Genomic DNA, 25,943 nt, shown 5'->3' with positions numbered 1-25,943 from the left:
TTTGTCGAGGGGTTAATGATAAACCTGAGGAGAGGGTCATCATCCTAATCTGTGTGGCAACACTGGACAGTTGACTGACTCTTATTAGCAAACTTCTAACAGAGCTGTAGGGGAGGAATGGTAAAAAGGGTTTTAGTAAAGCAATAGATAAAAAACAGCTGATTTCATGATTCGCTTCTGGCTCCATCTGTTCTTTGTGCTCGGGTGGCTCGGTTTCTGGGAGCCTGTCGAGGCACGAAGAGCACGTTTTAAACCAATACCACCAAAGCCAAAGAAAACCGAGGCAGAAAAAGCTATTGAAAGACTAGCTCCAGGTCAAAACATCAACATTGATCAGGTATATTTCAACATCCTTTATTTCATAGCATTTAAGGTAATTAGTTTTGGCAAACTGAATAAAAAGAGTGCATCATTTGAACATTATTCACATTGATAGGCCATTAAACTTGCCCAGTGTTGTTTCAACAGACTGCAGATATATTTCTTCAAAAATGCTGTATGCACACAGTTTATTACTGAATTATATTTATCTGATATATATGATTGAAAAAAAACCCCTCTCTCTAGATGAGTGGGAAGTGGTACCTGCTTAGTGTAGCATCACGGTGTAGGAATCTTCTGGAGAGCGGCTTTAAAGTGGAGAGCACAACTGTCACTTGGACTATCACTGGTGACAAGGTGTCTGTCAGCACTGTGAGAAAACTGTAAGTAGCCAGTAGCCTACTCCTTAAGTCACAAGGGGGAGCAATTTACTCACTGAATTCAATACTCCCAGCTGATCTTAGTTCACTTTATAATCTAGTTTGATTACTCTCCGTACTGGCCCTTGATTACATCTTGACTATGAGACTAAACAAGATCAAGTTTTTTTGTTTCTCGATAAAAAAATTCACAAACTCAAACACAAACTCACCAGTCTGATCATTAGTCAGAAGTTATGACTATGGACCTATTTAATATATAGGCCGCCTGCTTGCCATTATTTAAAAGGTTAGTTCACCCAAAAATGAAATTTCTGTCATTAATTATGTTAATTAATGTCGTTCCAAACCTGTAAGATTTCCATTCGTCTTCGGAACACAAATTAAGATATTTTTTTATGAAATCCGAGAGCTTTCTGATCCCCCATAGACAGCAACGCAATTACCACTTTCAAGGCCCAGAAAGGTAGCAAAGACATTGTTTAAATCCATGTGACAGTGGTTCAACCTTAATGTTATAAAGCGACGAGAATACTTCGGACGGGGTCAGAAAGCTCTCAGATTTCATTAAAAATATCTTAATTTGTGTTCCGAAGATGAACGAAGGTCTAGGTTGACAGTAATTAATGACATAAATTTCATTTTTGGGTGAACTATCCCTTTAAATAGTAGTTCCGTGTAGGACAATCGCCTATGGGCCTATAACAATTTATAATTACAATAATCAGAGGTTATGGCTATTAAGTGATGCCGCCCCATGCTTGCTATTTCAATAGTATTTCTGTCTAGTCCCCTATAATGAATGCAACTGTATAACAACCTAAAGTCAAGCAGTTAGTCAGAAATCTAGAATATCGCCATGCTAACCTGATCTCTGTGTACCCTGAACACAGATCTGTGGAAACAAAACATGGATTCAACAGTCTACTAGAGTCAATAATTTCAGAGATGATCAGAATAAAATCAGATACAATTATTTATTATTAGTCAGGTAAATGATAGTTTACACATTATTGGGGACAGAAGGCCATTTGCATCAAGGACCCTGCAGGGCGCCCCCTCCACAGTAAGCAAAGTAGGCTATCTCTAAACTCCTAAAACCTTTTTGTTTACTTCTGTGGGGATAAGATTTCAATTGATCACAGCATGTGGAGAGAAAAGAGGGGAGAAGAGAGAATGAAAGAAATGCAGATCACACAGTAGGTGCTCTACTCAGCCTCAGATTGTGATTGCGCCTCAGATAAAGATGCTAATTTTGCAAGAGAGAGTTCAAATGTTAATTTCCAGAAAAGTCCTTTGTTTTTCTCAGAGAATAGCCCTCTATGTGTCCTATAGGCAGCTCGGCACCAGCCTTACACTCGTATAAATACAGCTGATGTAATTAAGCAAAAGCATTGGATAGTCAAGAAACTTGCTTTCTAAAAATTATTTAAATTGCTAAGACATGTCTAAAATATTACATCATTCAAACAAAAACATAGATATAAATAAATATGTAATAATATATATATATACACTCTAAACAAAAATGGTGCTAAATAGCACTAAAAGTGGTTCATTGGCTTGTAATCATAGGGGAACCACTTTAAGTGCCATATAGCACCTACCTTTGTCAAATGGTGCTATGTAGAACCATAAGAGGTGCCATATAGCACATTAACCACCCCAAAGAACCGCTAAAGAACCGCTGAAGAACCGAACTGGGCTTAACAGGTTCTTTAAATGGTAGTGGTGCTATATAGCACCTTAACCACCGCAAAGAACCCCTGAAGAACCATTTTTTTTTGTGTATATATATATCATTATATCATTTTTAAATGATAATTTATATATATTCATCCATTGTGCTTTCCCCCCATTGTTAGCAATTTTCAGTGCTGGGAAATCAAGCAGGACTACATGAAAACAAAGACCCCTGGCCAGCTCTTTCTCAAAGGTATCTGGTGCAGACTGAACTCCACTGACCACCAGACCAGGGTTCAAAGCCTGTCGTTCTTACCTAACTGATGGTTTTTCTTAGTTGTGAAATTTTCATTGACCTGGACTGCTTACATCTGACAATCGGTCAAAGGAAAATGTTTGGGAAAAAGCTCAGAAAATCAGCAATGTTGAAGTATAATAGGCTACTTTCTTAAAGGTCTTTTGACAGTATGGTTAGTGATATTGAGGTTATGATTAGGGTTTTGTTTAATGTCAGTTTCTTATGCACAGTTTACTGTTATTACTGTATGTGTATAACATGTGTAGCCTAGGCTATATCAAGGACACTGTAACAAAGTGTTTCCAGCATTTTCTCTCTAGACATTCCCCCCTAGTCATCAGGTTCACACAGATGTCCTATCAGAGTTCAAATACCGTCCAAATAGCTGCCTTCATTTCAAACAGTAGCCTATTTATTGTTTATATGTCAATGCCACTAGGTTTGATTTTTTACCTAATATGTCATTCAAATGTTAAGTGTCAAAATCTTTTTGGGGCTTCTGTCTTTTCTATCATCCTCTTATTCAGGTAAAAGACCTACTGAGAATATGGACATAATGGTGCTTGAGATGGACTACAGCTCATATGCTATGTTGGTTTTTAAGAGAGCAGGGAAAATGACCATGAAACTATATGGTAGGTGTTCTAGTGTCTATTTTAAACGTCTCACACCCCATCCTTTATTGTCATGATGGCATCTGTTTGTAGGCTAGTATTTGCATTAGGGCTTTCTTCTAGCCTATACAAAGCCCACGTGTGTTTTACAAAAGGTCATTTGTAAAACATATTGTATAGCCTTAGCTATTGTGGAAAAGTGCACTGTTTCAATAAAATATCCGTTTATTTTGAAAGGACGGTCGAGTGAAGTTCCTGATAATATCGTGGATAAGTTTGAGGGTCGTGCAAAGACCTTCAATTTGGGATTGGACGTCATTTTCCAGTATCCCGACTACGGTGAGAACATGGACAAATAAGCCTATAGTATTTTGCCGAACACTCTTTTTGACTCTAGACTCTTTTCCAGGGTTCTGCGAGTCCACAGAAAAGGTCCTGGGTAAGATCTAAATTTGTTTGTTTTTAATAAATGACATTTCATTTTTTAGGCTACATTTACTGAACGATATGTTGGCATATATTGTGAAGTAACCAAATAATTGTTACATTCTTATATTAATAGAACTGCTTTCTGATGTCATATTCGCGAACGAAACGTTATTTTGTAACGGTTCTTTTTTTCTTATTGATTCAAACGTACCGATTCGCAAAGCGTAGCCTATATAAATAAATATTGACACAATATAAGTATTTGAATACAGAGTAATAAACTGTTTAACTGAATATTTCACTAATGCTACAATAACAAGTAAAACCCTGCGCGAAAGGTTCTGCGAACTGATTCAAACGAATCGATTCGCTAAACGACTCAGATTTCTCAGTGCCGTCAAAGAATGTAGTATATTCTAATCTTCAGCCTCTTTTGTGCCGTTGCTTGGAGTCAGGCCACATTTAGGCTGATTGGCTGAAGGAAAATTTACATCCTACAAAAAGAGCCAATCCAGGCATTTGTGCATCTCCTGCTTGTTAAAATCACGTTTTCTGTTTTAAAAGCATGTGTTGCCAAACTTGCATAACCTCAATTTGGTTTTGTAACAAAAAAACTAAAACAAAAAAAACAAAAAAAAAACCCTGCATAATTTTGTATAATCTCTATTTTTGCCTAACAACTCTATAATTTCTTCTCCACCAGATATGACCTAAGACTGACTGGCCAGTATCGTTGATTGTGAGCACTGTGCGAATTACAACAATAAAGTTATGTAATCTCAAGGTTGTGTGTGTTTTAAAAATGCTATTTTATAGTTTGATCATGAACAATAGCATTCAACATAATAAGCACTATAATAAGCAGGACCAACAAGGTGCATCATCCCATAATATTAGATAACATCCTTGGTAATAAGCATTGAAAGTGGCGATTTTCCCAAGCCATTCTTGATGTAACAAAAAAGTTCTTATAAAACAAGACAAAGGAATCTTGTTAGTGTGGTTTGTGATGTAACTCTCAAAACAAGACTCTGCCTGCCCACACTTTTCGGAGTTACACAACCCAAGGGGTAAACATGTTGCACGTCCAACATTCCAAAAAGTATCCTGAGGAAATCATTTTCTTATGGAAAACAAATGAATTCATTTCAACTCAAAATGAGTTGCTTCTGCAGCACCTGTCATACTTGACATATGAAAATCAAAGAGCATTTTTGATATTTTGCTTTGCATTTTATAACAAACACTTTTATTTAGTCTTAATTCAGACATAATTTCCAATCTACTACCATTCAAAAAAGATTGCCGCCTTTTTAAGTTCGATAAACTTGGATATTTAAATCATTGCAATTTGCAACTTAAATTACATTAAACTGATTTTAAAAAGTTAGTTGAATCTTGAATTTTTTTTTTGTTGATAAGTTAAAAGCAATGTAAAAACACGTTGTCATAACTTATTGATCATAATTATAATTTTTTACAGTGCAGGACTAAATTTCATTTTATAAAATATATTAAAATAAAAACAGGCTTTTTAAAAGTGTAATAATATTTCACATCCTTGTTGTTTTCACAACATTTTTTATCAGATACATGCTTGCCTTGCATGTGAGAGACTTTTTTCACATTAAAAATGTTTTGCATGCATTCTAAAGGTCAAAAGGGGCAACAAAGCCCGAGGGGAACAAAAAGCATTAAAGTGCTCACGAACACCCACATCTACCTGGAAAAATCCACACGTGGATGTTGCACGTTGTGTAACGACTGTAATTATCATTCCTCCTTTGGAGGTGGGACTGGGAGGGACTGAGGGGCTCACTGAGGATAAAACAGGGGCTGCCATTCGTTACATCCGCACAGCAAACCTTTCCTTCCGAACTGCATTCAGAGAGAGAAACATAGACTTCTACAGCCATGACTGTCGCAATGAAGATGCTGTGCGTTCTGCTCTGTGCGGTGTTCGCCTCCGCCGAAGTCATGCCCATGACTGACTTCGACCTGGAAAAGGTAAAATATCTCAGAGTTATTAATAATATTTGAGGGAGTTCTCAGGTTAAGTTGGACTAAACTCTTTGTATTCTCTACAGATGGGAGGAAAGTGGTATCTCATTGGCTTTGCTACAAATGCAAAATGGTTTGTTAGTCACAGGGCTAACATGAAAATGGGAACTGCCGTGCTGGTGCCTACCGAGGAAGGAGACCTTGACCTCACTTACGCGAATCTGCAGTAAGCTCAAGTTAGCTTTATTACAGTTTTGATAGTGTATCACGGTTACAAAAGAATATCTGTAATTGCTTCATTTGTTTCTTAGGAGTGACGGTTCCTGCTGGAGGATGTCGCACCTCGCTAAGAAAACCGAGATTCCAGGACGTTTTCTCTTCCACAGCCAGCGTAAGTATTCCTGCTTTTGCTTTTGGTCAGATTGTTTTTTCTCATCGTACTTTGTTCCTTTGGACTAAATGTGTTCGATTTGATCAGGTTGGGCAAATGACAATGACATGCGCGTGGTTGACGCCAAATTTGACGACTACGCGATCGTTCACACCATCAAGACCAAGGGAGATGTGTCTGAGGTTCTCAACAAACTTTACAGTAAGAGCTCGCTTTGCACACAGTAGCCTATAGATGAAATATTTTTCACAAATATATGCTGAACGAACTCTTGAATGTGTCATGATCACAGGTCGTACCGCAGAAATTACTGATGACTTAAAGGAGAAATTCAGGCAGTTCTCTTTGGACACCGGCATCCTTGAGGAACACATCGCCATACTGCCAGCAAACGGTACAGTTTTAAGATTTTAATCGATTATCAAGTCCCTTTCAGTTATAATACTACATATAGGCTACATATATTAATCTTTTAAACTAACATTTTACTGTGAACTGCTTTTACAGGAGAATGCTCAGCTGCCTGAGGATCTCATCAACCAAACAAGGACAAAGACAACTTCAGCTGGACTGATCATTTCATCTGAAAACAGATCTGAATTTGCTGGCCTTCGTCTGCTCGGTTTTGGTCTTTTTCACTTTGTGCCTTAAACACAGTTATGTTGTTCTCACATGATGACAAATCAATTTTACAACTCCAGAGCTTTTTCAAAGGACATCTCAAGCAGGGGGACATAATGCCAAAGCATTACCATATCCAAATTATGCATTTTACCTTTCAGTTGGAACTCATGTTTCTTTATTGTCTGAAAATTTGTTGATGTTGGTCTTGTCACTAATGCCACACATGCAAAAAAAAAAAGTTTTTTTATGAACAGTGCTTTCATTTTGTTGTTGTTGGTGGTTTTGTTTACTGCTGTTGGATTAAATTGGTTTACAAATGACAAATGTTGGTGTGAATCATTCAAATTCTCAATTTTACAATGAAACAAACAAACAAATAAACATTTTGGACACAAAATACTGTTTATTACTTCTGTATTTACAAATATTTCTTATACACATAACATAACATCTTTTAGAATCTCTTTATTCCAAATTATACATTTTCAGTATCTGTGTAAAAAATAAAATTTATCCTAAACATCTTAATAATAATAATAATTTGAGGGTGAGTTTTACAACAAACAGACCAGAAGCCAAACGGCAACATTCAAGAAATACACAAACATACTAGCGTCTAAATTAAAACAAATTTAGATTATCAGCCATTCGGCCTGATTTGATGACTGCACACTCTGATCAAATCTCAAGATCTCTTTTTGAGCTGAGAACTATTTGCAATATAATTTTTCTTGTAAATATTAACAAGAAAACCTGTTTTTCATTACACTCCAGTCATTTTCTCTATTAAATATCAGCTGGAATTTATAAATTAATGCACCAATGTTGGCATTTTGATTTGGATCGGTTTGGTTTTTCCCCAAAGCCGATCTGGGCAGAACAGCCGATTTTCTATCAAATTAAAATGTTTTTAGCAGCCGGGGCATAAGATGAGTATTTCCAATTCATTTTAATTAGACATTCTGCTTATCTGAAGCTAAGAAACCAGTCAATAAAGCATTAGCACTTCTGTACTTGTAAACGCATGTGCATATACACGCCACAATCATCAATGCTATTCAAACATGGTTTGTGTAACATGCGATACAGGAGTCATAATTCAAATTTATAACCAGACGCACCAACATAAAACTTAACGTCCACCCATGATGATTTAATATGCAAGTTTATCTATTTTTGCATTTAATCTAAAGCTGGTCAGAACAACAGTTAGTTTGTCTGATTTAGACTCTCGACAAAGATTGATTAAACTTTGGAGCAATGCGTATTGAAAACATTACAGCAGTGTAGCTTGTGACCGGACACATTAGTAGGTGGATTTTTGATTTCTCTGAAATAGCCTCTAGCTGGCTTTCCAACGGTCAGCTTTTGGCCCTGAAGACCACAGCTACATCAGAACGGACCTTTTCCTGACGGCTTTCTGATTGGTGTTGCAAAGGTCACATGGTGGGCATTAGGTCTTTATGATGCCGCGTGATGTGCTGATTCTTCTCCGACGGTCGGCGGAAGCCTTTCGAGCATAAGTCACAGCGGTGAGGATAGTCTTTGGTGTGGATGGAGATCACGTGCCTTTTGAAGCCAGACGCATCACCTGTGCTGTAGTCGCAATACTGGCACTGGTATACCCGCCGCTCCCGATGGCCCTTGGACAAACCGGCGCCGCCCAAAATTTTCTTACCCCCATGAGCACCGAGTCCAAATGTCTTCTTAAGACCCTTTTTGTCAGGAAAAGCCTGCTGCTCCTTGGTGTGCACTGACAAAATATGCCGGCTGAGAACAAACGGATCTGCGATTTTGAAATTGCAATGCCTACACTGGTGTAACTTCTTCGCCTTATGGGCGGCTGAGTGCTTCTTGAGCTCGGACGGCCGGTGGAAGCCTTTGCCACAGACCTCACATTTATGTGGATAGTCTTTGGTGTGAACTGAAATGATGTGGCGCTTCAGGTCACTGGAATTGGAGCTTTTGTGGTCACAGTGGGTGCAATGGTGCGTTTTGGCTTCCTCGTGCGTAAGTCCGTGTTGTAACAGCTCGTCGGGTTCGGCGAACGTCTGGAAACAGCGGTCACACTTGTAGGGCATCTCTTTGCTGTGCTTGGTCTTCACGTGCGTCTTTAAGTTAGACGAGTCGGCCGATTTGTAGTCGCAGTAAAGACAGGAGTAGGGCTTCTCGCCGGTGTGGGTCCTCATGTGTTTCTTCAGCTCCGAAGGATGCCGGAAGCCCTTCCCACATTCTACGCAAATATGAGGGAAATTCTTGCTGTGGACGGCGAGCAGGTGTCGGTTGAGAAGTCCTTGTTCTGCCGTCTCATATTCACAGAACTTGCACATGTGCATTTTGTTGGTGGGTGGTGAGATCTGAAGCTTGGATTCTCGGTGGTGGTGCTGCAGACGGTGGGAGAACAGCGTCGCCTGCTGGTGGAACTCCTTTCCGCACACTTCACACTCAAATGGGGCTTTACTGCTGAGGGTGTGGATCTCCATGTGGTTGTGGAGATTGGCTTTCTTGTTAGTGGTGAAATCGCAGTCCGTGCACTGGTATTTCTTTCGGTTTACGACATCCTGATGGTGATTCTTGGCGTGGCGCTTGAGGAAACCACGCGACTTGAACTTCTTCCCACACAGCATACAAGGGTACACCGTAAGAGGCTGGCCGTAAGGTCCAATGATGATGGCTGAAGTTGAGAAAGGAAACCAAAATGAATATAATATTCTCTACAGTTCAAAAATTTGGGGTTGTTAAGATTTTTTTAAATGCTTTTGAAACAAGTCTCCTTTACTCACCAAGGCTGCACTTATTTGATCAAAAATTCAGTAAAAACAGCGATATTGTGAAATATTGTTACTATTTAAAATAACTGTTTTAAAATGTATTTTATTCCTGTGATGGCAAAGCTGAATTTCCAGCATCATTACTCCAGTCTTCAGTGTCACATGATCCTTCAGAATTCATTCTAAAATACTGATTTGCTGCTCAAGAAATATTTATTATCAATGTTCAAAACAGTTGTGCTGTTTAATATTTCTGTGAAAACAATGACACATTTTTTAATCAGCATTCTTTGATGAATAGAAAGTTAGAAAGAATAGCATTTATTTGAAATAGAAATGTTTTGCAACATTATAAATATATTTACTCTCACTTAAGTCTATTCATCTCTACAGTCACTGTCACTCATCTCTAGCGTGTCCTAGCTGAAAAAAAGTTATTAAAAAATATATTTTGCACTATATATTGCATATATATATATATATATATAGGAAGAGAGGAAGAGCACAAGTTTGGGGTCAGTACAATTTTTGAAAACTTCAAATAAACTTTTTTTTTTTTTTTTATCCTGAAAAAAATGTATCATGTTTTCCACAAACAATTAAGGTAGCACAACTGATTTCTGAAGGATCATGTGACACTGAAGACTGAAGTAATGATGCTGAAAATTCATCTTTGTTATCACAGTGGAAAAAAAGAAGTATATTTTTAAATATATTCAATTAGAAAACAGATATTTTAAATTTTAATAATATTTAACAATAGTACTCTATGTACTGATCCAATAAATTCCACCGTGGAATTTTTACAATAACATAAAAAAATACAACCCCAAACCTTTGAGCGGAAATTTACCTAACAATTGTAATGAATTAAATAATATAATTAAATTCAATAAAATATAAAAAAAGCAGTAGAGATGTACCTGTCTGGATGTGACGAAGTTCTGAACGTCTTTTGCTCTTGTTCTTGCTTCGTTGACGACTGAGTCTTTCGATCACGTCAGTCTCATCAACGTGCAGAAGAGCGCTGGCTGCTCCATTCCTGTTCTCACAGCTTTCACTCTCCTCCCCACCTGACACACATTACATCATTTCTAAGGTTAGAACCAAAACACATATCCCCAACACATTTGTACTATAGATTAAAGACAAATGTATGTATTATAAAGGGTTCAATTATTAAATTGTGATTATTGGTTAATCAGTTAAATTAATAATCTCCTAGTAAGAAAATGTCCTTACTTTGAAATGTTCTTTATTATTAAATGTACAGAATTAATGTAGTAAACTGATAGCCATACATTTCAAATTTTTAACCACTTTTGAATAAGACGTGTATGTGTTTGACTTACTGTAAGCAGCTGCCCAGGCCACAGGCATAAAGTCTTTGCTGAGTGATGCGTTGTCAAGTGTTCGCTGAGCATTTCCAGGGTCCTCACCACCCACCACCACTTCCATGTAGACCTCATCTGTGATTTTAGCCACATCTGTAGACATCAAGAACACACAGTATCAGCAGAGGCACTTGGAGGAAATGCCTTCCTAACAAACTGACAGTGACAGGACTCACTGATGTCATCCTGGCTTTGATTGGCTTCATCCATTGACATGTACACCATCTTCTGTCTTATAGGCATTCCAGAGTGATCCACCAGCTCCACGGTTTCATCTACATCAAGCTCTGCGTCTTCTATGTCAACGGTGCCTCCTGTAAATGATCCATAAATGTGTAAACACCAAATGTTTGTAATGAAGTATAATGCCATGCAGGAGACTGGCTTACCCAAGTCCTCCTCCCCTGAGTGAGCCTTGATAATGTACACTTTGATGACCTCTTGACCCTCATCATCCTTGTCCACATCCTCAGCGTCTTCTAAAGTGCCCTCAATGGTGACTTTAGCATCCCCATCAGAAACCACCTTTCCAGCCTCATCCACTGAAATTAAACCAAGACAAGCAAATGGTGACAAACAAACAACAGGCATATTCTTGCGTCATGCATTTATTGTCAAATGGTGAAAAGAATAAAGTAATAAACTGTGCGTTACATTTACCTCTTGTTTGACACAAAGTGGAAGTTTTAAAAGCCAGCAACAGCAGTACGTTTAAATACACTGGTCTTTAATAAATCATTAACTCCAATAATAATAATAATAAGATTTGCACCAATGCTGATAATTATTTTCATGTTATGAAGTACAGTATGATGTTTTAATTGTTATGACAACAATTGATAAATATTGATATTCCATATTCCATACTACTTTATCTAAATCAATTAATTTTAAATGATACTAGTAAATTTAGGCATCACAATATTATAATATTCAGTATGAAAAATGGAGATTCATTCCTAAAGACTACATTTAACAGTGTTATTAAATTAGTATTACTTTTAAAGATTAACTTTCATTGAGAGTTAGATGATGGCAAATGTAATCTAAATGTAAAAATAGAGCAAATAACCATGAACAATTAAACATCCAATGTCAACCAATAACTTTAAAAAAAATAAAAAAAATAATGGCCGATAACTGTTATGGTATTGGTACCAATATATTTTGCATCCTAAATAATAATAATAATAATAAGATGATGTAACACAGTAATACAGTCTAAAGGTGCAGTAACATTAGCAAAATTTCAACAAAAAAAGATCCATTGTCTATTAACAGAGTAGCGATGTTTGAAGCCCAGCTCACATAGATGTCACTTTCAAACCAAGCAGTTTTCTGTTGGTCAATGTGGCGAATTCGCATGATCAACTTGAACCCACTGCAAAAAATGTTTCCCAATCTCATGGATTTCCGTTGAAATTTTGCAGAACAATGGTAAACATGACTGAACCCTAACTGTAGGCTGCTTACTGGTGCCAGCAAAAGCAACTTTCTGAACAATGAGTCATTAATATTCAGATCCTTTTCAAGAAATGTTCTATTCTCACTAGCTGAAGCCACTCACAAGAGATCATGAGGTAGTCTCCACAGGTGTCGGGATCCTCCTGTACCTGAGCGTCAGTCACCACATCAACCCGCAGTCCTTCATCTTCCAGAGCCACATCATCAGGTGACATCACACAGGTCTCCACCGCAATAGTGCCCAGCTCTTCGTCTTCATCCGAGCATGGCACATACTCCGCCACCACATCCTCGATGGCTTCCTGGATGACCAGCTCCTCATGTGCGAGGCCGTGCACCGAAATCTTCTCACCCTCCACGTCAGACACGAGAACCGACTCCTGCAGTTCTACCACCACCTCGTCTTCTCGGAGAAGAACACACAAATTTGATATACTCACGAAACAACAATCTGAGAGACTTTATCATAGTCACTGTTTGTTTTACCTGTCCCATGGAATATGATCTTGGGCTCATGGGAATGGAGAGAGAGAGCCGTTACATCTTCATCCATTGTCTCCACTGGTTATCTGCATAATATAAGACCTACAGAGACAAAACGCAAAAGAAAAGAAAACCATCAGAACAGCATAAAATCAGCATTAAATGATATATTATATCTTGCAATAGGATTCCATAATACACTAGGATATCACAAAGATAACCATAACATCTCCTCATCTCTCCATCTACCTCATGAACACTTAAATGTTCCCCTACTGTGGAACAAACATGTGCAATACTTCCCTCAGACATTTCATTATAGCACCTTATAACTTTATATATATTTATAATTTATAATCTTTTATTTTTATTTTATTTTTATTTTTTCTATTTTTTATTTATACCTATGTTACTTGTCACTTGTCTTGTCACTTTATATTGTATGTGTACTGGAAGCTACTGTCACCAAGACAAATTCCTCGTATGCGCAAGCATACTTGGCAATAAAGCTCTTTCTGATTCTGAACATCACAAAAGAAAGTAATAAAATAACAGGTCAAATATGGATTTTTTTTTGTGTAGTTCCCATCACTAAAGCAATTATCGTCATTCCTGTTATGCAATACAATACCATTCACATGAGTCTTGATATATTATATTGTATAAAATAATAAATAGTCAACAATTTTTAAGATGGAAATCAGAGAATAAAAATTGAATAACACTGTTAAATGTAATCTTTAACATATCTCAAAAATGAAATATAGCCTACTGTGCATTATACATTTTAAATAATAGATTTTTGCTATTAGTGTTTTATTTTAAATTTAGATACAATTTTATAGAATTTCAATAACCGCCATTTATCAGTTATTGGCCATAACATGAAAATAATTATCACGTCTTTCTTGAGACATTGCATAAAATAATAACTACATTTTTAAAGATGGAAACCAATTCAATCATATTCAAATAAAACCTGGATTTTAGCTTGCCATCAGGTAAACTATCAAATTATTAATGAATTTTAATCACCTGATATTGACCAATGCATATTCCTGAAAGTCTACATTTATTTAGATGTATTTTAAACACAAGCATATTTATTTTACTGCACAACAGGAATGACCTTATTATACTTTTAGTACAGCAACTGTAAGCCAAATAGGCTCCCATGAATCCCATAATCTGATGCTGTAATTTAGTGTTGACCCTTCTATTCCCATCTGTACTGTTTACAATGTGACAGTGAGAAGGGGCGTTCCCTCCCGGAGCCTTGAGCTAACAGAGCCCCGCCCACTGTTAGAACCCATCTGCCACGCCCCTTCTTTTAGCGACATCGCCATTTTGAATACATTAAAATAATTAATTAAACCTTGTAAATATATACTTAAATACCAGCACAGTGACACTCAAAATGATCTACAACACAATTGCAGTTTGCGTAATCCATCTGCAAATGAAATCAATGTGTAATTGCTTATGAATCAGTCTTCCAGGTCTTAAGAGTGTCGTCTCCGCGGCCTACTTTAGGCCTCTGAAGGCCGCGGCTCGGTGCTAACAAAGGCCTACGCGCCATTACAACTGCGTTAATCTCTCAAACAGATAAATACACAATTCACTCCAAAATATCGCATCAGATGCATATTTAACAAATATAAACGTTCAGATTCTGTTAAACACGGCGGCCTACCTGTTATATTTTTTTGTTTGTTTCCAAGGCCGTACGGGTATCCTTCTCCCACCCCCAGACTCGGGCAGAACGCAGACGGGGCTCTTGTGTGAGCAGGGCGGGCCGCCGCAGAGCGCGGAGGGGAGGGGCCGAGTCTGATGCGCTCCGCGGCACTGCAGCCTCCAGCTCCTCCGGCGCTTACGCCGCCTTCAGAGCCGCACGTCACTGCCTCGGAGCCGCAGGAAAATGCGGAAGAAGTCTCAGTCAAGTGGCCGCAGTCCGGCTCTTTTGGCAGGCCCATATGCTGTATTTTTTCTGTGCTTCGACGAATTTAAAACCAGGCGGTTTTGACTAAAACCTAAGCGAATTATTTTGTTTTTGTTTAGCGCTTTGGAAGTCGGTTGTGAATGAGTATTTTGATGGGGTTTAATTTGTCGCGGCGTGAAATGCGTATGATGCGGAATGAGCGAGCTCGGGATATTAGCCAGTTATGGATTTATGCTTATAAAATTGTTTAAATGACCATTATGGTTTATTATTACGCAAACTGTTTTGGTTGGAAATATTTGCTGGGTAGCACATTCATACAGTTTACTGCATGTACGGATATTGATCCGGTGGTTTTACGTTTTTAATATTTTCTTATAACTTACACGCTAGAACATCAAATAAATTTGTTCTAACATTAGTTACAGGCCAAAATACGTCTATAAAGAAAAAATATTTACACACAAAGCACCAAGCAAACATATATAATAATATACAAAGATACAGAAAATAAAGTATTAGAAATAACAACAATGACAACATATATTATAAGTATATATACTTATAATACTTACTCAAATATTTATTTTAAAATTAAATTACTCATTAGATTAAAATTATGTGGCTGGCTAGAGATGATCAGATCCAGTCTATTTTTCCCCTAACACCTGTACTGAGGTTATTAATACACCTATTAAACCTGCCACTGTTAAGACAAAACAGATGCTCATTCAAAAACCTCTTATTACATGATTCTAGATCACCTTAATCATGCTTTTAATATAGCAATATTTGGTAAGGATATTTAAATTGAATAAAGGATGTAAAAACAATGCGTCACTGCACACTATCAAATGCCTTTGGACACTTAAGAACCTGGATGTTTACCACAAAACCTTTTTTTTTCTTCTTTTTTTTTAAGGATTATGCTTTCTATCAAGCTTGGCTGTAAAAAAACATCTTAACTTTGAAAATATTGTTCTTGAAATTAGGTTTTAATAGGAAAGTCTTGTTGTGGTTGAAATGAAGCACAATTTTCAGAAAATAGAGCACACAAATGGTTTGATCCAAAAGGTTTTTATTTGTCATCACTGAAAGATGTTGACAATTTCTTTGTCAAGCCAAGGAATAATGTTTCCTTGAAAAATCATTGCATTTGATAGAAATGACACCAATCCTTCCACTGAGGATGGTGACCATCTTAAAATACAGGGCCAGTGCATTCCACTCAAAAGAGCCTTTCCCTTCACTTTGCGCTGACCTTTGCACAAGAGTGTGTGAAATGGTTTAATAATTATGTCCGGCAGAGAGACAGTGCGAGCCATTGACAGAATGGGTCACTCCTCAATCGTCATCAACTGTGGGTGTGATGGTTACCCCTCTCCTGATCTGCCCCCATCCGATCAAACTAGAGGAAGAGAGAGGTCAATAACTGTTCAAACTGCAATAATGAAATGTGGAAAATATATAAAGTTTGGAAGTCACAGCCGACATCAAATTGACCCTACTCATTTACTTCAAAACAAGTTCCTGGTCTCATTGTGCATGATTCATTGATGCACATTATTACACAAAACAACAGGTCTTGAATTCAATTTTGCTCACCGCCAATGTTTCTCCACTCTGCGACTCAAGGCGATCTTCTCCCCCACCTCTGTGCACACAGGGTTAGTGAGCACAATCTTGGCCAAATCAGCTTTCACTGCACTAACGCGGCCTCCTGTCGACAGTGAGCCGATGTTTACCATCAGCACCTCATTCTTCGACAGCTTCTGAACCTGTAAGCCAAATCGATAAAAAAAATCAGAAACTGTAATAGCAGGTACAGTAAAATCCGAATGTTTATAAAAAATAAATTAAATAACTGATGTATATATGTATTGCATACTAACTATATACACACTCTCATTCTTAAGTTCAGATAGTTCACCTGAAATTGAAAATTCTGTCATTAAATTACTCTCCCTCATGCTGTCTTCCGTTCATCTTCAGAACACAAATGAAGATCTTTTTGATGAAATCCGAGAGCTTTCTGTCCCTCCATAGACAGCTACACAACTGACACTTTGACGCTTCAAAAAGAGATTGTAAAACTAATCCATATGAATCGAGTTATTTAGTCCAAATTTTCTGAAGAGACACGAACGATTTATTTGATGAAAAGATTTAATTTAGTCTTTCATTCACATATGAATATTCATCAACTCACACATCAGTTGTGGTAAATAGAGGCTCAAACATGTTCGCTTGTCGAGCGAGAACCAATGAGGTTTGTTCCTGCGCGTCATAAGGTTCGGTTTGAGCTTCTGTTTGTGTTCGCTGATCAATGTTTATATGTGAAAAGCCTAAATTCAATCTGTTCATTTGGACTAAACCTCTCAATTCATATGGATTAGTTTTACGATCTCTTTATTAGCTTTTTGAAGCACCAGAGTGGTAGTTGCGTGACTGTCAATGGAGGGACAGAATTCTCTCAGATTTCATTCAAATATCTTCATTTGTGTTTCGAAAGTGAACAAAAGTCTTACGAGTTTGGAACGACACGAGCTTGAGTAAATAATGACTTTTTTTCCCCATTTTTTGGTGAAATAATCCTTAAAAGAAGAATAGACTTGTTTGTTCACTTCGAAAAGTTACTTTAAAATGAATAATATTTGACAATATAACTGTTTTACTATGTTTGATCAAATAAATGCAGCTTTGGTGCTTTAAAACTAGAGGTGGGCATAGATTAATTTTTTTAATCTAGATTAATCTAGATTAATTTTGAAATTAATCTAGATTAATCTAGATTAAAATGGCTCATTTGAATTCCTCCGAAGGCATTCAGAATGTGTGCGCTACCCAAATAATGACTATAAAAGTAAGTCTTTGAGAACGGGTTTCTCAAGCCAGGTGGCGCATTAGACCAGGGGCTCATCTCCTGTTTCCAAAATGCATCACAAACTGCTTGAGAAAGCTGTTCTACTCATAGACTGTAAAAGGTTACTACTGTACCGTTACCGTCCGTAGGCAACATTAGGTAGGCCTATGTTATTATCAACTACTATAGGCTATCAATTAGGGATGGGCGATATGGCCTAAAATCTATATTGTGATATACATTGCAGCCTCTTGCGATAACGATATACAGTATATTATAATAAAACCATTTCAGAACAGATTACACAGACCCATGCTAAACAACTGCTAAATGTATTTTTTTTTAAAGGGTGTATGTAGTTTTGAGAACATATATTGTGCAAAACTGTAAGTATACAACATAATTTTGCAGATAAATAAAATGTAAGTACACTAGCTGCAGAGACTTAAGTAGGTCTAATGTTTATTATGGCTTGGAGTTTATGAAACCCCAAATTTTAAATTAGAATATTGTCTAACTGATGTCTTTTCAGTTAAAAAGAAACACAACAACGATTCTTAAAATCGAGATTATGTGCTACACCACTAAGATATATTGGAATGGGAATAATACGCGCGCGCTGGTATTCAGTGATATCATGTTTCGTTTTGAATTTGAGGTGGTCGAACGGATTAGTCGTGTGTTAACTTACCAAACTGTTACCCCAAACACTCTGTATATAGTTTGCTGCTGCTCGTCTGACGGCTTAAACCCGAACCAAGTCCAAATAATGGATGTTGCACCGATCTTTTTCACCAGCTTTCACTTTCAGCCGTGTTGACTTAAGATGACGACGAATATGCGTTGCAGCCGGGTTTACCTCGCGGCCGCGGGTAGATTGCGTCATCATAGCTTGTGTAGTATATAGAGCCATCTCCCAACCCAACTTGGAGAATAGATTAACGGCGATATTTTTTTTATCGCGCGATAAGAGTCTCGCGTTAACGCAGCACGTTAACGCCGATAACGGCCCACCACTATTTAAAACACAAATATATTTGGTCTCATTCAAAATCCAGGACCTTATGGAACAATCAGTGGAGATTTCGCTTTACCTTGGCTGCTTTCTTGTCACCCTCAGTGCGCACACCAAGCAACCTTCTTAAAAGGAAGTAGGAGATCTCAAGCTCTGTGAAGATCTCAGGAAGAGCCCCCACAGCACCGAGGACCTGGCCCACCATACGATCCGCTCTGCACAGTGTAGGGTCGATCTTGGTGCCAACACCTGCAACAGAGAATGTGCATAGCAAATATTAAATCATCCACTTTAGTACTACAAAAGAAAAAACAACAAACAATGAACAAATATTACATTATTTCAGTAATGTTCAAGTCTGCATACCAATAAGGCCACCAGGAGCAGCATACTGGAGGTCATTGTGTTCAGCGAATAGTGAGACAATTTTGGAGAAGATAGGTTTGCACATTAGCTTCCCTTCATGGTCCTTAGAAACAATACCTGGTCTGACCTCAATCTCCTGTCCAACCTTGAACAAAAATAAACAGAGGAGAACAGCATGAAAAGAGGAACAGGAATAGCAGCCGTAAAGCAGACAATGAAAGAGCTTCACAGAGTATCTGCAGGGTTTTTCAAATCAAATCTTAAAGGTTTTTAAGACATGCACAAATAAATTAATACCGTATAAGCAGGGTAGGAAAATGTCTATGGTAACACACTAATCCATAAAATTATTGTTAAGCCATGATTAAAAGTGCCCCTATTATGCTATTTTAAAAGTTATTAATTTTGCTTTGGAGGTCTTCTACAGTAGGTTTACATACATCCAGTGTAAAACACATCACCTCATTTCTCAAAGAGTCTGAAAACGGTTTGTTCAAAGATTCAGTCTCTCTAAGCCCTCTTTTCCATTAGCCTACTCTGCTCTGATTGGTCAGATCGCCCAGTCTATTGTGATTGGTCTACCGCTTACAGCTTGTTTCGGAAACTAAACGACTATTACAATACCTGAATTTCAGCTCCGGAGGCTTACTTGGCATTTGATACAGAGTGATACAAACAGTAAAAATGGCGCCGTTTTTTTTTCCGTATCAATTCCGTTCGCGGGCAGCCAATGAAGACAATAGGCTGGCATTATGCAAATATGTTACATTGTTACGTAGGTATGTAAAAGGAAGTGAAACTGGAATTGCTGACAACTCTTTTCAGCAGTTCAGAATCAATTCTTTCTTTTAGGAGACAAAACCTATTTGTTGTACACTATGCACTTTTTCAAACTTTGCAGACCTTTTACATTCACAAACAGCTATATTCACACTGCATGAAAGGCACTTTAAACAACTTTACTGTTCATATACAGGTTGACAAAACCAAAAAAGATTTATAAAAAGATAAACCTCACATTTCAATCTTTAAACCATTTTCAAGAAAAGGGATGAGTTGAAATTACACACAAACATTTGCAAGTGTTAACACTTCAGGACAAGAACTGGCAAATCTGGTGCAGTCCATGAAGATGAGACGCATTATAGCGTTGCTTAAAATTGGATCAAACAGGTCAAAAGTTACCTTCAGAACTCCTTTGAGGATACTTCCTCCAGCTACACCACCTTTCAGATCATCTACTTCACAGCCAGGCTTATTAACATCAAATGACCTGATTACTGTGGGAAAAACACAATCACTCATCTAAAATTTGACATTGAGCACAGGGAATCCTCTTTAGTAGCCTTCAAATTAAAACGGTCACTTACCAATAAGGCGAGGCTCAGAGATGAAGTCACGGACAGGCACGGGGATCTTATTTACAATGTACTCGCAGACAACCTCAATGTTGTACTTGAGCTGCGCTGAGATTGGGATGATTGGAGCTCCCTCTGCTACCGTTCCTGGAGGAAAATAAATTAATGAAAGTTAAACCATCCAATTATAAAGCCATAGTTTACCCATCAGTCTGTACAATGCAATATAGAGGACACATAAGCTATGAATATACAGAGTAATAGAAAGGGTCCATGTTAAATGGATTGTTCACCCAATATTACCATTCTGTCATCATCTACTCACCCTCATGTGACTTGAATGTGTTTGAAATGCATTTTGATGCATTTTTTGGAGCCTGTGACAGATTCAGTCCCTAATCACTTTCATCATATGGAGCGAGGAAAAAATAATTTAAAATTTAAAATTTAAAAAAAAAAATCAGGCCTGTCAACGGTAACGTGTTAACGCATGCGATTAATTCAAAATCCTTCACTCGTTAAAATTATTTAACGCAAATTACTGAAGCATGTGAAATTGCATCATTAACGTAATTTACGTCAGGCAGTTAGATGACCTTAGAAGTCCAGGCTGATTAAATCAGAGATTCCGGCAATAGTGACTGCATTTTCAATGAATCGCTTCCATTCCAGTGTGTTTCGCTTTAAAACATGAGCTCTGTCATATTCGGTGATTGTTTCTGAAGAGCGCGAGTCACCATGAAATACGCATCACACTGTGTGCAATACAGACTGAACGTCAAAACATCCTATTCCTACCTCTGTATGGCCAGATGATACGCAAACTACGTTTCTCGGGCAGGATGAAGCAAATCAGCATCTTGCTAGTAATGCTTTGATGGATGCGAATTGTAATAAAGGCAAAGATGATTGCGGTGAAGTACAGAAGTGGTACAGTAAGCATGCGTGAGTCTGTAATATTGATACGCCAACAAACCATGTATGTGCGTTCTTGATGCACTGATCACACATTCATTGTATTTATACACATGGATCCGTGTACTGTAGTAGGTAAATGCAGTCAGGTCAAGGTGGTTGGTTTAGTTTCATGTAAAAAAATTTCGCAACATGTAAACAATCTCTTTGCTATTTGTGCGCTGTACACATTTTATACACGGAATTCTTTCTGAAAACTCCTTATATCATTTGGTCTTTGGTGTCCTTTTTTGTAAAGACACCTAAATTAGGACAAAATAAGATCATACAAGTTTCAAACAATTTGAGGGTGACTAAATTACACATATTCATTTTTGGATGAACTATCCCTTTTCAGTTTCAACCTTGGGAAAAAGTTATTGTATTTGTCAGGTTTGAGGCATTAAATCTTTGAAAACATATTTATAATTAAAATCAAGTAAACAAGATATCCACAAGCAGAACTATATTACTGTTCTGTTTTCTTAGTTTTGTCTGTTAAAATAATATATATAAAATATATGTTATTCAGCAAGAAAGCATTAAATTGATAAAAGTATTACAGTAAAAACATTTATAATGTTACAGAAGATTTTCATTTAAAATGAAAGCTGAACTTTCTATTCATCAAACAATCCTAATTTATATATATATGTATATATATTAAAATATTCAGCAGCGCAACTGTTTTCAACATTGATAATAATAATAAATGTTTCGAGCAACAATTCAGCATATTAGAATAATTTCTGAAGGATCATGTGACATTGAAGACTGGAGAAATGATGCTGAAAATTCAGCTTTGACATCACATGAATAAATAAAAAATGTAAATATAATAATATTTTATTATATTGAATATAAAATATTTTAAATATGAATAATATTTCACAATATTACAGGTTTACTGTATTTTTGATCAAATAAAAGCAGTCGATGTGAGCATGAGAAACTGTTTTTGACTGCATTTGAAAAACCGTACCCAGCCCAAACTTTTCAATGGTAGTACATGTACAAAGATTTCTGACACTTTTATGGTTTCCTGTTTGGCTACCAGCAAATTATGAAAATTTCAGAAGAGCATCGAGCTAAAACACTTACCCTGCACAAAAGCCAGGATCTGTTCATACTGCTCTTTGGCCTGACTCTCTTTCACCAAGTCGATTTTATTCTGCAGAATCAGTATGTGCTTGAGCTTCATGATCTCAATGGCTGCCAAATGCTCTGACGTCTGTGGCTGAGGGCATGACTCATTGCCAGCTGAAAGAGTAAAAAAGATTTTTAGCTACTCTAACAACATAAGGATGTGGTCATTACTTGCTAGACAAAAAACGCTAAATGTTGCGAGGTAAATACTCACCAATTAAGAGTAGAGCAGCATCCATTACGGCGGCACCGTTTAACATGGTGGCCATCAAGATGTCGTGACCCGGGCAATCCACAAATGAGACATGTCTAAAAAGAATGATATAAACTGAATATAAAGACTGAATTCAGAAGTGTAAAAAAACTGGAAAAAAAAACTAGCCAAACTGTCAATACACATGGTAAAGATATAATACAGAATAATATTACATGTATTGCCTTTTGGAATCACCTGAAACCTTCCGAAACTGGCAGATTTGAAGAAAATTACCGTTGTTTGGCTAATAAATAAATGACGGACTGTTATGTTCATATTACCAACATTTTATCATGTAAGCTTTATGGCACACCTCAATCAAGGGAATTTTTGGTTATTTATAATGTCATTATTAATTAGCGAGTCTACGAATGGCATGGGTATGCAGAGCATTAGCAGCTAATATGGACCGCACGCCCCTGGTATTTGTGTGCCAGTACACCTAGAACCTCATATCTATCTATCCATCCATCCATCCATCCATCTATAAAACGTTTGACAGGTGTATGTTATACATATACACACACACACACACACACACACACACACAAACGTATCAAAAGTTTGAAAATATAAAAATTTGTTTTTGAAGTCTCGTACACTCACCAAGGCTGCTTTTAATCAAAAATACAGAAAAACAGTAATATTGTAAAATATCATTAAAAATGTAAGTAACTTTTTTCTGTTTGAATACATTTTAAAAATGTAACTTATTCCTGTGATGTCAAAGCTGAATTTCTTTACCATCATTACTCAGTCTTCATTGTCACATGATCCTTCAGAAATCATTCTAATATGCTGATATGGTGCTCGAGTAACGTTTCTTATTATCAATGTTGAAAACAGTTGTGCCGTTTAATATTTTTGTGGAAATGGAGATACTTTTTTCAGTATTCTTAAAACAGAATGTTCAATGAGCAGAATGTATTTGCATTAATTATAATTATTTACTAAATTTATAAAAGCATTGATTAAATAGAAATCTTTTGCATCATCATACATGTCTTCACTGTCACTTTTGATCCTTGATTAATAAAAGTATTTATTTATTTCTTTTTTTAAATCTTACAACAAATGTTGGTATCATCATTTCCACAAAAATGTTAGGCAGCAAAAACTGTTAAGTATATTAGAAAACATACCGAACTAATTTGAAGTTGCCTTTGGTGCCAGGAATGTCTGTGAGGAACTCATCAGGTGTGCTGCTGCCACATGACCTGTAACACTCTGGCCGTGGACAACTTGGATCATCCAATTTATACACCTAGATAAGGGATTCAATGCAAAAGATATAAACTTCAAGTGAACAAACATGACAAAAAATATCAAACCCTCAGTAATAAATAATTCACATTTCTTCATAAGAAATTACTTGTAACAGCCTCGCTTGGAGGGGGAAAATCCCCCCCCATAAAAAAACGTAAGCTGTAATTTGTTGTTGCAAGCTTAAAATTGAATCAAATAATTGCTATTTCTAGCTTTTGACTCAGAGTGTAGCTTGCAATAACTAAAGATTTGAATCAAACAATGTTACCTTAGCATTAGCATAACCCAACTTGATTGTAATGTTTCTCTCCAGCTCATTTTTGAATCTGACAGTGTGAACTCCAGAGATCGCTTTCACCACTGTTGATTTTCCATGGGCTACATGACCAATAGTTCCTAAAGAAAAACACATAGGTATAAATAAAGCCAGCATGAAACGGAAGCTGCAATCATCTTTTCATCCCTATGGTGACCGTATATCCGAGTGAAAACGACTTCTCGACCCAAGGAAAAATTGTAGGGGGACATTATTTTGTCCATTGTGAATTGATTGGATTGTTGTGGTTGCTGTGATGTCATGTGAGTGACAGGTTGTCCTGCCCACGCATCAGTAAACACATAATCAGAGAAGAGGTGTCGATCCAAGAGGGAGAAGTTATTTTGATTAAAGATTAAAAAAGCACATGAATTAAAAAAAGGTGAACATATAAATTATTTATAATAAATACTGCAATATTCCATAAACTGTCCATTTTGATTTCATGGTGACTTTAACTTTAATATGAAACCTGGATTTGGATCAAATGTGACATTTTGTATGGAGAAAACAGTTCAAAGAAATCTTACCTATGTTTATTGTGGCTTGTCTGCTGATGATCTCTTGGGACAGAGGAGTCAGTTTGCTCACATCCTATAAAGCAAAACAGATCCATTAAAGCTAATCATCAAACAAATTGCCAAAAATAATAATATGGCAAAGTGTTTTAGGTGTAACCTAACATAAAATAATCATTAAAAAAATATCAGTAGTGACAAGTGCATCAAAACATTCATATCAATCAAGTAATGGGCGACAACCACCAAAATTAAATACTTGACTTTTTTTACTTCCAAAACCTGTAACAGCCTCTCTAAGAGAGAGAAAAAGTTTTCCCCCATAAAGAAAGAGAAGCTGCAATTTGCTGTTGCAAGCTTAAATTGAATCAAATAATTGCTATTGCTAGCTTTTGATTCAGAGTGTAGCTTGCAATAATTATTTTAGAGCTTTATTGTATTATTTGCAAGAAATGAATAAATAAGTCACAGTTTAAAAAATAATCTGTGTTAATTTCAAGGAATACATGTTAATTAAGTTTGCCTTAAAGGAAGATCTACTGTCGAGTACATTACATGAGACACCGGTGAATAATTAGCTTGGAAGTATGTAAGATTAGCACATGACCAAAGTAGAACATGACATGAACTATATTAAACAGAATGACATTTAGGTAATGACAACCGGCAGTGGTTTCACGACATTTTTATATATGTAACTTATATGTATATATCCGTAATTTCTACACGGGGTCCTTCTCCATCCCAGAATGAATCATGTGGTGAGTTTTCACCGGCACAGCTAACAAGCACGCCTGCCTTCATCAGAGAGCACAAGAGCACTGAACTCGAACTGGCGATGGCGCCAGTACACCTTGAACCTTTTATATTACACTATATAACAAAATATTAAGACTTACTAGTGTACTGAGGTCTTGTTTAGAAAGATGAGGCTGACCCAACGTTGTTCCAGACTCGTCGCCCGCCATCTTGAAAGAAAAGGAATGAGAGTATGATCAAGCAAACGCCTGACCGTTTTTACAAATACATGTGTGCCATAAATTTATAAACTGTCTAATTATTTTGTAGTGTTGTATCTATGCATATAGATAAT

At 36.9% G+C, this 25,943-nt stretch overlaps 4 protein-coding genes across 5 annotated transcripts; 2 read left to right on the top strand and 2 right to left on the bottom strand.

The window, feature by feature from the left end:
• Window positions 1–56: 56 nt before the first annotated feature.
• On the top strand, window positions 57–4,508 carry c8g (complement component 8, gamma polypeptide). Its single transcript, XM_082183551.1, has 7 exons — window positions 57–337; window positions 568–704; window positions 2,567–2,637; window positions 3,210–3,317; window positions 3,534–3,635; window positions 3,706–3,735; window positions 4,429–4,508. The coding sequence occupies exons 1-7, from the start codon at window positions 167–169 to the stop codon at window positions 4,437–4,439; spliced, it is 630 nt and encodes a 209-aa protein (XP_082039677.1). The 5' UTR covers window positions 57–166; the 3' UTR covers window positions 4,440–4,508.
• Window positions 4,509–5,571: 1,063 nt separating this feature from the next.
• Window positions 5,572–7,065, top strand: LOC309509041 (lipocalin-like). Its single transcript, XM_082183553.1, has 6 exons — window positions 5,572–5,732; window positions 5,813–5,952; window positions 6,038–6,117; window positions 6,205–6,318; window positions 6,410–6,511; window positions 6,625–7,065. The coding sequence occupies exons 1-6, from the start codon at window positions 5,640–5,642 to the stop codon at window positions 6,642–6,644; spliced, it is 549 nt and encodes a 182-aa protein (XP_082039679.1). The 5' UTR covers window positions 5,572–5,639; the 3' UTR covers window positions 6,645–7,065.
• On the bottom strand, window positions 6,927–15,321 carry zfx (zinc finger protein X-linked). The gene is made up of 8 exons (XM_082183538.1): window positions 14,547–15,321; window positions 12,857–12,955; window positions 12,474–12,773; window positions 11,296–11,448; window positions 11,083–11,220; window positions 10,865–10,999; window positions 10,436–10,585; window positions 6,927–9,415 (listed from the first exon to the last, which is right to left on the bottom strand). Exons 2-8 carry the CDS (start codon window positions 12,921–12,923, stop codon window positions 8,181–8,183), a joined length of 2,178 nt encoding a protein of 725 aa, XP_082039664.1. The 5' UTR covers window positions 12,924–12,955; window positions 14,547–15,321; the 3' UTR covers window positions 6,927–8,180.
• Window positions 15,322–15,853: 532 nt separating this feature from the next.
• On the bottom strand, window positions 15,854–25,900 carry eif2s3 (eukaryotic translation initiation factor 2, subunit 3 gamma). Of its 2 annotated transcripts, XM_082183544.1 has the most exons (12): window positions 25,750–25,899; window positions 24,863–24,926; window positions 24,285–24,412; window positions 23,893–24,014; window positions 22,709–22,803; window positions 22,450–22,608; window positions 20,407–20,541; window positions 20,222–20,316; window positions 19,037–19,181; window positions 18,750–18,919; window positions 16,398–16,570; window positions 15,854–16,200 (listed from the first exon to the last, which is right to left on the bottom strand). In XM_082183544.1, the coding sequence occupies exons 1-12, from the start codon at window positions 25,816–25,818 to the stop codon at window positions 16,137–16,139; spliced, it is 1,419 nt and encodes a 472-aa protein (XP_082039670.1). In that variant the 5' UTR covers window positions 25,819–25,899; the 3' UTR covers window positions 15,854–16,136. The 2 variants fall into 2 exon arrangements, with proteins under 2 accessions (XP_082039670.1, XP_082039671.1); XM_082183545.1 differs by lacking the exons at window positions 15,854–16,200; window positions 16,398–16,570 and adding an exon at window positions 17,367–17,507 and having other exon boundaries at window positions 18,683–18,919; window positions 25,750–25,900.
• Between the last annotated feature and the right edge of the window lie 43 nt (window positions 25,901–25,943).

This window comes from Leuciscus leuciscus (genome assembly GCF_965113295.1).
Source record: "Leuciscus leuciscus genome assembly, chromosome: 11".
Taxonomy (NCBI): domain Eukaryota; kingdom Metazoa; phylum Chordata; class Actinopteri; order Cypriniformes; family Leuciscidae; genus Leuciscus; species Leuciscus leuciscus.
The sequence above is the reverse complement of the archived record's forward strand: the minus strand, read 5'-3'. Positions and strand labels throughout refer to the sequence as shown.